Below are 13,297 nucleotides of genomic sequence, written 5' to 3'. Positions count from 1 at the left end.
CCTATCTGGAAGGACTGGAAAGTCCCATGGCTGGCACAGCAGACTTCCCATTGAAATTGTGCCAAGCCTTAATTTTCCCAAGATGCACATTTTCCTTCATCTTAAAAAGCCAACAAACTAAGCATTCCACAACCTAAATCACTTAATTTCTTCCATATGGCTAAATTCTGAATAGCTCTCAGAGCCTGTGGCCTGCCCGCTGCTTAATTCAAACAACCATGCATAATGGAAGGGCATCTTCGCACCTTCTTTTAAAAGCACTTGCAGACAGAAGAACTGATAGATTTTTTTGAGGCATTTAAAACTAGTAACTAGTACAAAAGCTTCGTCACAGGGGCTGTGCCATGTTCCTTGGCATGAGATGCCCGGGTCCGCTAGCAGTCTGTTGCACAAACCAACGGGGCACAAGGGATACGTCTAACACAACACCCAGCGGACTTTGCAAAGGGCTTGACAAGCCCAGCATCACCACACTTCCCTCTTTGAGAGCTGCATTTTCCAACAGGACACCATTTACATGGAAAATTCCCAGTCAGCTCTCATGTTATTTCAGCAGCCCCTGAGGGGCTATAGGCTGCAGCCGTAGGCTTTTTGTTCAGAATAGATATCGAAATACTCATTCTCCATCCTTCAGCTTCTCTTAAAAGCTTTTTCTCTCAGAAACTGGTCCCAATGCCAGCTGACTCCCTTGACAGACTTTTTTTCCATGACGGTAAGATATTAGATGGCAGGCAGCATACCCAACTGAATGTTCTGCTGAATATTGTATACATTCGTGGTGTTCTGGACATAATTACTGGCAAATGGAGATGGAAACAGATGGCTGGAAGCGTCTGAGCTTTTCACACCTCATAGAAAACCAAAAATTGATGTTCTACTTATAACAGTACAACTTAGAGATCTGAGTGGTATTTTTTCTTTTTTAAAGTTTTTGAAGAAAGAGTTTATCTGCCTCTTCCCCCAGCTCGGTTCACACTTCTCCTCTCTTCCCCCCCTCATTCTTCCCAAGCTGTGCAACAACAGGAGAAAAATCAGACAGATGAAGAAAGGGAGTAAACTCTGAAGAAAGAAAAATGCCATTTCATTGGCATGAAAATAACCTTAGACATGAACAGAGAGCCTCAAATATTTTCAGAGATGGATATTTTTGGCCCTACCTCTAACATAAATACAACCTTTCATGACAGTACTCCAATGATCTGTTAAATGTCAACATTTCAGTGTGATGGGCAGACAGGACCCTGACTCTGAAATCCTTGGCAGTAGAGGTAGCAGTCAAATTCAGATACTGATTCCTTTCTCCTGCTTTATTTCAATTTGGCGCAATCAGTTTAAACAAATCCTTAAGCACAAACAAGTAGATTTAGTTTCTCCAGTAGCTGAAAAGATGTCCTTTACAAAGGATCCCTCCGAACAGTTTGCAGGCATATGAACTTGTCACAGAGAAGCCCCAGGCCTGCCACTGCCTGCGATGCAAATAAATAACTACCATGAGGCAATATCACTTCTCCTTTTTGGCTTTAGGTCTTCCAGCTCCAGGAGTGTGATCGCATTACCATCCTCCGCAACTCGCTGTGGGTTCACTGCAACCAGCTCTCCATGCAGTGTGTGAAGGATGACGAGGTGAGGGCAGCTGCCAAGCAGCTTCACGTGCGGAGGACGAGCAGGAGTGCTCTACCAACGCGCTCTTCTCTGTGTGTGCTGGCTCCAGTGAACGGGCTGTTGTGTGTGTTCAGGGAGGAGAGAATATTCTTAATCTATCCCTTGAGCTGTAAACCAGACAAATGCCTGGATGTAGACAGCCTGTGTCACACTTGGTGACACTTAGATATCTCCTCCCCTTAGTTTGTTGGTGAATGCTTCCAGCTACCAGAGTGCTCAGTTGAGTATATTTGGGCTCAGGCACAAGGTGCAGAAAGGCATCCAGTCACCACCTCAAATTTGGAAAACAAAAAGAATTACACTAGTGTTGACTTTGAATGGTTGTTTCCTGCTATTAATTTCTTTATTGCATCTAAAAGCCCTGGATTGCCTTCATCCTCCTCTCTTTAAAGAATAGCCAGAGCACAAATAAACAACTGTGTTTGCAAGAATGTTTGTACAGGGGACAGGCCAAAGATCCATCCAGGTCAGACAATACCAAGTACAAAGTGTCTCTTAATGGGAAATATACTAGAAGAGCATTAATTGTTAATTTGATGTGAAATGTTAAAAATTAAATTAAATGCTTGGATTCTGTTTTGTAGCTGTACGAAGAAGTTCGGGTAAGCTTGGAGGACTGCATGGTAGAGTCAGACATAGACTACTTCATTAAGACTAAAATGACAGGAACACAACCTCCAGGTAATTATTGCTATTGGTCTTGTCAGATGAGTCACCCATTAGGCTGAGCGGCAGTTGTGCAGCGCGCGTCCTTCCGAGGGGGAGGCAGCTGGAGGAGTTCCTGCTCCGGCTCCTCATCCCTCCCTGCCGTGGCTCGCTGCCCCCTCGCTGCGCTGCCATCGCTCCTTGGACTGCACTGTAAGTGCGATGGCTGAGTGATCCACGTTAAAAATAACCCCCCAAAAAGGAAAAAGTGAACTGACACTGCTAAGGAGGTGGCAACCTGCCTTGCAGAGATGGCAACCTCCATTTCCTGCAACGGTGACAAGTCAGAGCCAACTTATCATGTAACTGTACCCTGGTGTTCCCTTGACAGAGATGCTGCCTATTCATTGGCAACACAGAGAAGACCAGACTTTGTGTTCTGTTTTATTACACATGCCCAATGGACAATAACATCTTTTTTCCTCTCGGGAAGTTGTTGCTCTAAGGGCAAGTCTCTAGCTGGGGGAAATTTTGAAAGAAATTTACTTTGCTCCAGTATGCAAAAGCAATGCAAGGTTCACAGACATTAAAGCCAAAGCAGCCTGCTCACCAATTTAAGTGAGCAAAAACTCTGGGCTGAAATGGTGACTGGGAGAGCAAGAGCTAAGAGCAAGTTGTAAAATGAGAACATACTGCTCCAGGGTAGGAGTTCTCCAAACTCATCACCAGAATGGAGGTTATCTAATGTTTCACATGGCCAAATACAAACCACACCCTCTTACTTCAACATGCAATACAATACAGTTCTAGAAGGAGTGAACGCTTGCACTTCTGTGCAGCTGCTGCAGTAAACAAAGATTTGCAGCTTTTGTAAAAGGAAAGAAAAATCCCTGTTTCATCTCTTCGTTAGCTGATGATACATATCTATGCTGAAAACACCTCTTCCTCCATTTTTTAAAAAATTTGTGCACAGATGCTGTTTCAATTCCACTATCTGCTCTACTACTGCTGCCTCAAAGAGAAAATCCCCTTAGCAAGCCTTCAGCAGTAATGACAGAGCTGACTTCATCCAGAGTGGGGAATAAACTATATTGGCATAGTACTGATAAAACCTTGCATGCTAAGAACAGTATAGGTGCAAATACCAGCAGTAGGAATGCCCTGTCCCAAGGGATAATAATCTCATACAGCAGAGTTTACACCCCTCTGATTTCATCGCAGAGCTCAGGGCTGGCAGCAATTACCCCCAAGGAACCTCCTTCGGCAGAGCTGGATGCTGCCGCTCACTGCACACTGAGCTGAGGCCTGTTTTGCACTCAGCCTGTCTGTCATTACACCTATGATGACTAAGAATTGGGATTTGGGAAATTTTTTTTAAACTGCTATAGTGATACTGGTGCACTGGATGCCATTTTGCTGCTATAGTTTATTCTTCTTCATATAGAGGATTTAAATTCACCAATACAGGAGCACTTACCAAGGAAAACTACATTTTCCCTGGCACAAGGGAGAACTGTGCCTTACAACAGTGTGAAACAAGTTCTGAATACTAAGAAATTTGTAATTCTCAGCTAGGGTTTTGTTTTGGTTTTTTTATATGTGAGATTTCTCATTCTTCAGTTGCCTAGGCAATTTTCTGCAAACAGCTCTTGGCTATGTCAGGACTCATTTCTAATAAGAAATAGGTGGGAGAAACCCTTGAGAGCTTTATGAAAGGCAAAGAAACAACAGACTTGCCTTTTTTTTTTGCCACCTTCTAGAAGGTGACGTGTTCTGGCAGTAACACCCTGGTGTCTCCACAGCTCTGGCTAATGACTTTGCACAGTAGCATATGGCGAGCTGTTGATCTCTTTCATTATTTGCAAAATGCAGGAGGAAACCCACATGTGGCTTTGCATTGTGCAGCAGGAGACCTTCAGCATAACCAAACCGTTGGGTTTCTTGATGCTGTTGCTCACTCCCCTCTTCTACCTAATCTTACAATGCATTATAAACTAGAAACTATACCAATGTGACAATCTAGAAAGGCCAGAGGAGACCCTTAAATTGGTCCCTAGTTAGTGAAAATCTTATTTGTAAGGATTTTTCACACTCACTAGTTGTACATGCCCACTCTGTTTGCAATCTTGTCTGACCGGACGTGAGACCATCAACACAACCTTTAGCCAAAGGTCTTTCTTAATTCGCTGGTATCAGAACTGAGATAATAGGGCATCACAGACTTTGTGTGTGTTTGACTTGAACACAGAGAAGGCAGAAAAGGTGTGTGGCCACCAGCTCTAAGCAACTACAGTGGGAGCTACAAGATGAAAAATACATAAATCCATCTGTAACTATTTCATCTGTAAAGCTTGACTCAGAAATGGTCTCAATTTCACCCCTAACGACACCATAGGGGAGAATGAAGGAACTGTAACATAACTGTGTTTGAGAGAACAAAAACCAACTATCTCTGGGTAAACAGCAAATCAGCTCTCAGGAGGTGGAAGCAGCGAGACACTCAAGCATAAGCAGAGACCAGGAAATTGCTCATTATTGCTGCTGGCAATAATGTTCAGAAATCTCCCCAGTTCCAACAAAAAGTCCTGATTCAATACATTAAGAAAAAAAAGAAACAAATCACACTGCAGCCATTTGTATCAAGAACATGGTCCCAGGCTCACAATGACCATGCTCTGCTCCCTTAAATCCTGGGCTTGAAGGCAATAGAGGAAATGGTCATGGAGGAAACTGCCTTCTTAATCAGGGTTAGCCACAGCTCTCAGTGCAGTTCTTCAGGACCTTGGCTGTGCCCATCTCAGTCAAGCATGCCTTTCTACCAAGGACATATCTGTTTACGACCACTTGAATAGCATTTGTCGAGTCCCCAGGTCCCCCCGAGCTGCTCCAGTGACATTACAGGCAGTGCGGACGGGTACTGTGTTGCAGTTTGCTCCGGCAGCCCCTGATGGCTGCAGTTGCATTCTGGTGTGGAGAAAAAACATTTTGCCTATTAGAACATCTCATTTTTATTGCCTTGTTTCAGATGCAATCGGATACGAGAACTACTACAGCAGAGAAACAAGTAGAAGCAACAGCAGTCCCAGCCAGACTTGTGGAATGATGAAGAGGTGAGTGGCAAACTCTGGTTCTCAGAATAGGTATTTCTCTGTATAAACAGCAATGTAAGACGACATGAAACAGGACCTGGAAAATTATTACTTCCTTCATTGCAGCAAGAGGCAGCTACGTATCAATAAATACAACCTGACAGAAGAAGTAAACCTATTAAAACCAGAGTCAGGGTAATTTTGCCATGGCCTAGTGGGAAGAGAGACAGGGGACGAGTTCATAAGACAGTTAGTTGGCCAGCATTGGAGAGCACTCAGTGATTTCCTCTTTCCTAGTGAGTCATGGCACACAGCAACAAAACCGCTTTGTTCAGGGGAGGGCAAAGGTGACTCAGGCTGGGAGGCAAGGCTGGGAGAGCCGTCTTCCTCAGCAGTACCTGCTGGCTTACTGCACCGCCCAGCTGAGCACAACAAAAAGCCGCTCTCTGAATCTAGACCAAAGGAAAAAGTACTTAGCAGAATAACTGTGATGATTAGGGAGGCGATTTTTCTTTTTCTGATCCATTTATGCTGGTAAATGCTGTAACATGGATGCAGTTATATTAGCAGAAGAGCACAGTAGATCTATTTGTTTAAATATTTTATACTAAAATAGCTATTTCACAATAGGAATGGCATCATATTTAAAGCAGAAGAGCTTTACATTTTGACAAGCCTTATTACATGCCAAAGACAAGGAGCGGGCTGTAATCTCATTTAAAACGTGGTCCAGGCTTGTTAGTGAGCTGATAAGGTTTATACACAATACTTTATTTCTCAGTCAGAAACCAGATCTTCTATAATAATGAATTCTAATATTGCATCCTATACAGTTACAGAAGACAATTGTACTGGCATTTAGAATACAACCATGTTCTGCATGGGCAAGCAGCCGAGAGGAACTCAGTCTGAGCTTTTCAGAAACTCTTGAGTTTGGATGGTCATTTTCCAGAAACACTGAGCATTCACCAGCTGAAAAATCAACCCTTTAAGTATGCCTCAAGCATGCAATGCTATTTCTGTCTATGCTTGAGAATCCTAACCCATATTCTCACTTTACTTACTCTCCAGTACCCAGCTGTGATATAGAAAATAACTAGGGAGAGATTTAAAAAAAAAAAATAATAATTCACTTAAACTCAGTTTTTAGAAAGGAGCTCCTTCTACAAGCTTTGCATTTCAAATTGTATCAGACTTTTCCTTAAAGAGATGGTAATCTCTTATAAACTTCTGATAATTCTGATCATATTAACACTGTGAAATAATTAGAGTTTTGCACGATGAGCCTTTGGATCAACAACAAAATACTACCTGATGCATTTTGTGCACAATTTACTGATGGCTGGTGGTTCAGTATTCTGCTGCATTTTAAAAATATATTTTTGACTGAAGACAAATATATCTACAGCCTAAATGAAAACAGCCAGAGAAGAGGTGACATGTCCGCAGTGCTGCAGCAGGAGGGAAGGCTGAGTCAGACAGCAGAGACAAAGGAATGCTCACACCCAGTTCTGTTCACTCATTTTGTCGTTGGCTTCTCTTGGTTCTGCAGATTCTCTGGACTACTGCATGGAAGCAGCAAAAACAACACGGGAAGCGCCCCTGCTCCTGGTACGCCTCTTCAGGAAATCAGTTTACCAGACGCAATTGTTTTAGATCACATTGCTAAACGAAGCTTTAACACAGAGAACACACAGTACAGCACATACTCACATGTTGGCAGTCAAGAGTAAGAGTAGTCTGGAAATGAATTCCAGTTTACCTTGGATGTGCATTAAACAAATTTCCCAGTTTAGAGTGCCGAATTATCCATATAATATTCAAAAATCTCTATCTAGGCATGGGGTAACTGTACATTCAGAACAACACCATCTGTCTTAAAGAGTTTTCTCCCTATGTGAGCCACTAAACTGCTAGAACTTTACACCACCAGTAGCAAATATTTTAAACTAGTTTAATCACAGCATCTCCTTCTTTGGACCATTTGGATTGTGCTTTAGCACAGTAAACATTTTTCCCAACCTGGATGAGGCCAAAGCTAGTTCACAAAGTTCAACTGGTGTATTGTCATCTAATCAATGGGACACATATTTTGTGCAAGACTTTACCTACAGTTCACAGCAGCTTTTCTATACATGTACATCTCCAGACAGAGAGAGAACAGAAACTCTTGTATTTGTGAACTCTTGCATATGATCCCATGCATTTGTAAGCAACTGAACTCTCTGTGGTGTCTTTTTTTTTCCCCCCTAGCAGAGAAAACAGATGGGGTCTATGCATCCATTTTTGTAAATGAACAAGCTGGAATCACATCATCACAGGACTACAGAGTACTTTATGACTACACAGCCCAGGTAATGAAAAGCTTTAAAATAAATATTTCATAGCATCAGATTTAAAATAGATGATGTTGATTGAAACATCTTGCAAGTGTTAATTCTGTGAAGGAGGTGCTACCTTCATTTTACTGCCAGAGAGAGTTATTGGCCAAGGTTACTTGGAGAGTTATTGGTCAAGGTCGCACACGGAAGGCAGGAATCCCAGCTGCCAATTCTTGGCACCCATCACTAGACCATGCTACCTCAAGACAATAACATTTTTTGCAAGTGATTACACATTACACATTAGTGTAATCACTCCTAAATTAGTGTTGAGCTGTTACAACATCCTTCTAGAGACACAGGAGACTGCAAACACAAGGAAAACATAATTTTTTTAGAGGATGATGGCTAAGTATGCAGCACTGTGCAATCTGAACTTACATCTCCCGTGACATGGTCTCCTAGGGAACACGGCTACAGATTCCTCATGTACGAATGTGACAGATGCTTATCTAGGAGCTTTTCTCCATTTGATCTCATTTATCTTCTGAGGAGTCCCGCTCCAGTTTAACACACTGGCTGTGACTGGGGTGTGCTCCATGCTGGAGAGGCATGAATGACACTCTTTCCCTGTACTTCCATGCTGCAAGTTGCAGGATCATGGTGGATGTGGTCCATGTACCAAAAGACTGCTGTAAAGAGCAGCATCCTTAACCAGGATATTGAACTCTTACTGGCTTCAGAGCCATCCAGGCATAGTACCGTTAATAAAAGGCTGTTAATATTTTGTTATTCAGATGGACTCCAGAACCTCTTGGACTCTTGCTAAACCATTAGCCTCCCCTAATGGGGCTTTCACAGTTTAATTAAATGTCAGTGTAAAGGTTCCTTTTAGTAGCTCTAGGAGCAGCATCCAGGAGGTCTTATGTTCACGTGCAGAGAGACCCTCGCACCAAGGGGCCTGCCATCAATAGCCAACATTGAAAAAATGCTGGCATGTGACAAAATAGCCAGAGAAATTATGAAAACAGAGAAAGGGCTGGAAAGAAGTGCTTTCTCTTAGGTACAGCAGCATTCTGACACCTCTTATTATATGTTATTTATTATATGTTGCCTGAAATTTCATCCAAGCACAGCTGAAAGTACCTCACTGTTAAGAGCAGTTCCCCTGAGGAGACTGCTGGATCTCTTTGTCAGATCTTTACTCCAGGACCTGCCTTAAAATTATGACACACACAGATTTTCCCTGCTGAGAAAATAGCCTGTTACTTCTTTTAGTATATTGCATGTTGAGGCCTCTCACTTTTTGAATCCATTCTTACCTCCTCAGGTACACTGAATTTAGATTTAGCTGATGCATCAAACATATCTCGAAGCCTCTTACCCAGTTTTCTATTTTTCTACACTGTGGGTAGCAAAGTGGTTTCCTATGGAAAACAGAACAGCACCACTGAATGGACTGATAGCAGCTCAGTGATAGCTTACTGGTAACTAGTCCATTTGTCTTGGAGATAAAAGTCACCTGTCTCAGGAAGAGTCACTGTTCCTCCACTGGTCACCTCTGTTGCATATTCAAAGAACTGAGAGACCTATTTAAGGCCTGGATTAGTAGAGACACTGTTATAATCTCCCTTGGGAATTAAACTGCACAGGGTTTTATTTAGCAACACCTGCAGAGTGCAGAAGGGTCATGGTTAGCTGGTTTAGGACAGTCATATTTAACCCTTTCCAGCCTTCCCTAATGATAGAATAGTCAGGTTGCTTAGGAAGAGGGGGAAATTTGGGGATCTTCAGGATTTAGCCAGTTTAGTAAATGCTTAGTCCTTCACTGTCTGGTATTTCAGACTCATTCCCAACCAGAAGGGCATTGGCAGACTGTCGATGAAAGGCAGGGTAAAAAAGATACATGCTTGTAGCCCCCCTGTGCTCTCAGGCAAATGGCATTTCCTTTCTCTGTCTCCTTTCAGAACCTGGATGAACTGGACATCAGTGAAGGAGACATTGTAGCTGTCATTGAAGAAAACGAGGATGGGTGGTGGACAGCAGAGAGGAATGGGCAGCGAGGCTTTGTGCCAGGGTCTTACCTTGAAAAGCTTTGATGAAAAGAAGGCCCAGTCCTCAGACTTTTAATGTATTCTATTACTGAAAACAAACAGCACACAAGGTCTGCTTCAGCTGACCAAGGTCAGCCCATAATACCGTCTTCTACAATCACCAGCCAGGAAATAACCAACTGACCACGTCTTTCTCCTCTTTCCTCCTGCCCTCTGCCAGCACCTCCTGGCCTACACTGTCTGCAAAAACCATCTGCACCTCAGAGACGTTAGGACTTGTGTTTCTCATCACGGTTCCTCCTACCCTCAGCACACTGTGCTGCCAGCATTGCAAAGGTTGGTGTATCTGGGAGGAAAATCCTGCCCAGAACTTGACTTCCGCGCTAAAAAGATGAAGGCAGCACATGGTGTTTCCCCAGGATGGAGGATCGTCTCCAGCCAGGCTGTGAGCCACTCTCACAGTCACAGCAGCCGTGCTCTGTCATGGATCCCCTCCTCTCGCTGCACGGGCCAGGCAAGCGTTTTTGACAGTGGCATTGAAAGCACACTGAAAGCAGATAGCTTTGATGTTTCAGTGTCTTAGCTGTACAAAGCAAGGAAGAAGCTCTCTTAAATTATTTTTAACAGCCCCCTTTCAAGTTCCCCTTAGAGCACATGTGTAACCAGGGAAAAACATGGGGAGCCCTTCACTGTTCTTTATCAGAGTCACTGATGAAAATATGAGAAACAATGAATGCAGCTAGAGAGGAGTACCTGAAGGACTGAGATGCATCAGGAGAACGAATAGGCAAAGCCTCCAGCAGTGCGGCACTGCCCTGATCCCTCTCCGCTGAGCGCCAAAGGGTCAGTTACCTCCTCACGCAACCTGCACACACGCGTCATCAGTGCATTCTCCTTTCAGCTCCTCTGCCCACCTGGCTGATCCTCCCCTCTCCTGCCCATGGGCTTTTCTGTCTCTTAACTGCTATTTACAGCCTCCGTGTCCCTGGGATCGCTGGCATAGACATGTTGTGGTTCCTTTCCAGGCACTTTTAACGTGCTTGTTCTTCAACGAAACCTCTTTAGAGAAGGCACGCTGTGCAGGTTCACTATATTTCACAGATTTCAGCTCTACTGGTCTTTCTAGCTTATTTAAGAACATTTCCAACTGTCACTGTATTTACCACGGGACTGATAGATACTTTCTGCCACTCCTCCCTCTTCAGTATTTTTATGCTATTTCTGCAGACAGAATGACCTTGTTTGCCAAGGTTTCAAGTCTTAAAACTGAACCAAGTAAATGAAAATGAATCAAATTGTGACCCAAAAGGCATGAAAGCAGAGAGGAACTGTTAGTTAAGACACAGCAGGAAAGACAAAGAGGGATTTAGACAGAAGAAAAAGCCATAATGGTCAATGCAATTATTCCTTAAATGATATAGAATGAAGGTCAGACGCATATGCAGTACCTTATTCTAATTTCTTGCTTCAAGATTGGAATAAAAATTGCTTCAGGTCCTTTTTCTTTAGTTCGCTGCAGTCCTTTGCACAGGCATACTTGTTCTTCCCACATTTCCTCAAGTTATTATGCAGCACATCTGCATCAGTGCTGAAGGACTCTTAGTACTTTGCATTAGCACAGGAACTGCAGGAACCTGAAGGGCATTTAAGGCACTAGGTTATATGGACAGTAGTGCTCATTAAGGCTGAGGATGTTAATGACAGGTTTCTGTGGCCACGTCCAAACTGAACAGTGATAGAAAGCTGGTCCTCAATAGCCTTCAATTAGGCCATCACATTGTAAATAGTAGCTGTTGAAGACAACTACGACATTGCTCGTTAAGTTTCCTCTCGTGCTGTATGTAAAGTATGAAAGCTTTAATGTTTGCTTCTCGAACACTCAGTCTTCCACAAAGAAAACTGTAATAAACCAGCAAATACTTAAATAAATTTAGGTAGATATTTTGCATATTACCTTAATTAAAGAGAGAGAGGAAAAAAAAAGCATTGAGATGCCTCTTCTCTAATTACATGTGACACACAGATTTTGGCAAGACTCTGCTCTCCTCCGGGGGCCCAGCCAGGCTCACACAAGACCTGCAGTACTCAGGCCTGGCTACAGGTCATCTTTGCTTACATGTACCACACCATCTGCACCACGGACAGACAGCTGCGGGAATGGTGACTGCTGGTTTTAGCCCATCAAATCATTTCATATTTTTGCTGTTAAACTCAGGAAACCGTTTTTCTTTCTACTCATCTCTTCTTCTGCCAAGTAAATACTTTTCTAAGTGCAAGAGGCTATAGATATTTGAAAATCTACCCAGTGTCTTAGCATTTGGGTTGCACATGCTTACTCCAGACTCCTCAGGAAATTAAAAAGGAGTAGCAATGTTTTCTCATTATTTCTCTGCTTTACATTAAAGAATTTGGCTGATGGGTAGTTATCAAGCCATATCTAGGCAGTTTACCCTATCAGTGTGGCAGCACTTGTCAGAAATAGAACAGAGATAACAAGAAATATCCACACCCTCCGAGTCCACCCACATTATCCCCGCCCCCAGCAGTAGGAAAAGCAGGAAGGTCAAATGTAGGTTACTGTCTTAATAATAGTGCCTTAATAACAATGTTTCCTCTCTAGTTTGGTAGCACTTGAGCAACAAAACACATTTAAGCAATCATTTAATTTTCAGGTAAAATGGGAAACTGAAATGGGCCATTTCCTGTGGGAGGCATTTTTAAACTAAACTCCAACATTTTAGGTTGAAATTCTTTTTGGATAAGCACTTCTGGTAAGTCCCAACTTTAATTATGACTACCTTTTGTTGGCAGGGAGGTGCCAAAAAACATGCAGGGGCAAACCACCAGTGGCAAAGTTGTGTGTTTGTCCAGTTAGCTCCTATTTCATGGCACTCTCACAGAGCACCTTCTTACTGACACTGCCAGTGCTCTGGCTCTGAGTGGCTTCACAAGCAAGCAGCTCTTCCCAGAGAACAAGGAAAACGCTTCTACCAGCTGCTCTGCAAGGGGAGAACCCAATTACCCAGCTATAGCCTGTGGTTAGTATGTATATACAGACAAACTTAAACAGAAGTTACTATGAAGTTACTGAGTGTTTTTTGAGTTAGCACTGCAGGACTTCAGTTTGCACAACAGACAATAGATGTTTCATGCTAAACAATTTCAAATCTGTAACTGTTAACTCTAGAAGTTTTGACTAGGCCATAAGAAACAGGCATAATCTCTCCATTATATATGAGCGGCAAGATTGGGAGTCATTTCCCTCACAAACCACAGCAGAATAGAAAGGGGCTGAGGTTGACACCTACTACTCTTCTAGATGGCCTTTGGATCTGAGGGATACAGCCAGGAGATTGAGATGAGACAGCATAGTGGTAATCTGTTCTATTATTCCTTTAACTACAACAAAATTCAAAGGTTGGAAGTAGGCAATCCAGCCCAACAATACCTTTAAATCAGACTCAGATATGCATATTATTATCTTTTACCATGTTATTATTATAAAGAGAACAAGAAAATCTGTTTA

General features: G+C 42.8%; 1 protein-coding gene across 3 annotated transcripts in view; it reads left to right on the top strand.

Moving 5' to 3' along the window:
* The window catches only part of PSTPIP1 (proline-serine-threonine phosphatase interacting protein 1), a 47,451-nt gene extending 36,172 nt beyond the window's left edge, over positions 1-11,279 (top strand). For 2 of the 3 annotated variants that reach the window (XM_082060948.1, XM_082060946.1), the window contains 6 exons: positions 1,525-1,623; positions 2,247-2,343; positions 5,333-5,417; positions 6,949-7,007; positions 7,650-7,750; positions 9,685-11,279. In XM_082060948.1, the coding sequence (XP_081917074.1) occupies positions 1,525-1,623; positions 2,247-2,343; positions 5,333-5,417; positions 6,949-7,007; positions 7,650-7,750; positions 9,685-9,816 (573 nt within the window). In that variant the 3' untranslated portion in view covers positions 9,817-11,279. The remainder of the gene's footprint in view (positions 1-1,524; positions 1,624-2,246; positions 2,344-5,332; positions 5,418-6,948; positions 7,008-7,649; positions 7,751-9,684) is intronic. The other variant, XM_082060947.1, reaches the window with a different exon arrangement.
* The last annotated feature ends 2,018 nt before the right edge of the window (positions 11,280-13,297 follow it).

The sequence above is a fragment of the Streptopelia decaocto genome (assembly GCF_964273445.1).
Source record: "Streptopelia decaocto genome assembly, chromosome: 9".
In the NCBI taxonomy this organism is placed as follows: Eukaryota; Metazoa; Chordata; class Aves; order Columbiformes; family Columbidae; genus Streptopelia; species Streptopelia decaocto.
This window is presented reverse-complemented; position numbering and strand designations above follow the sequence as displayed.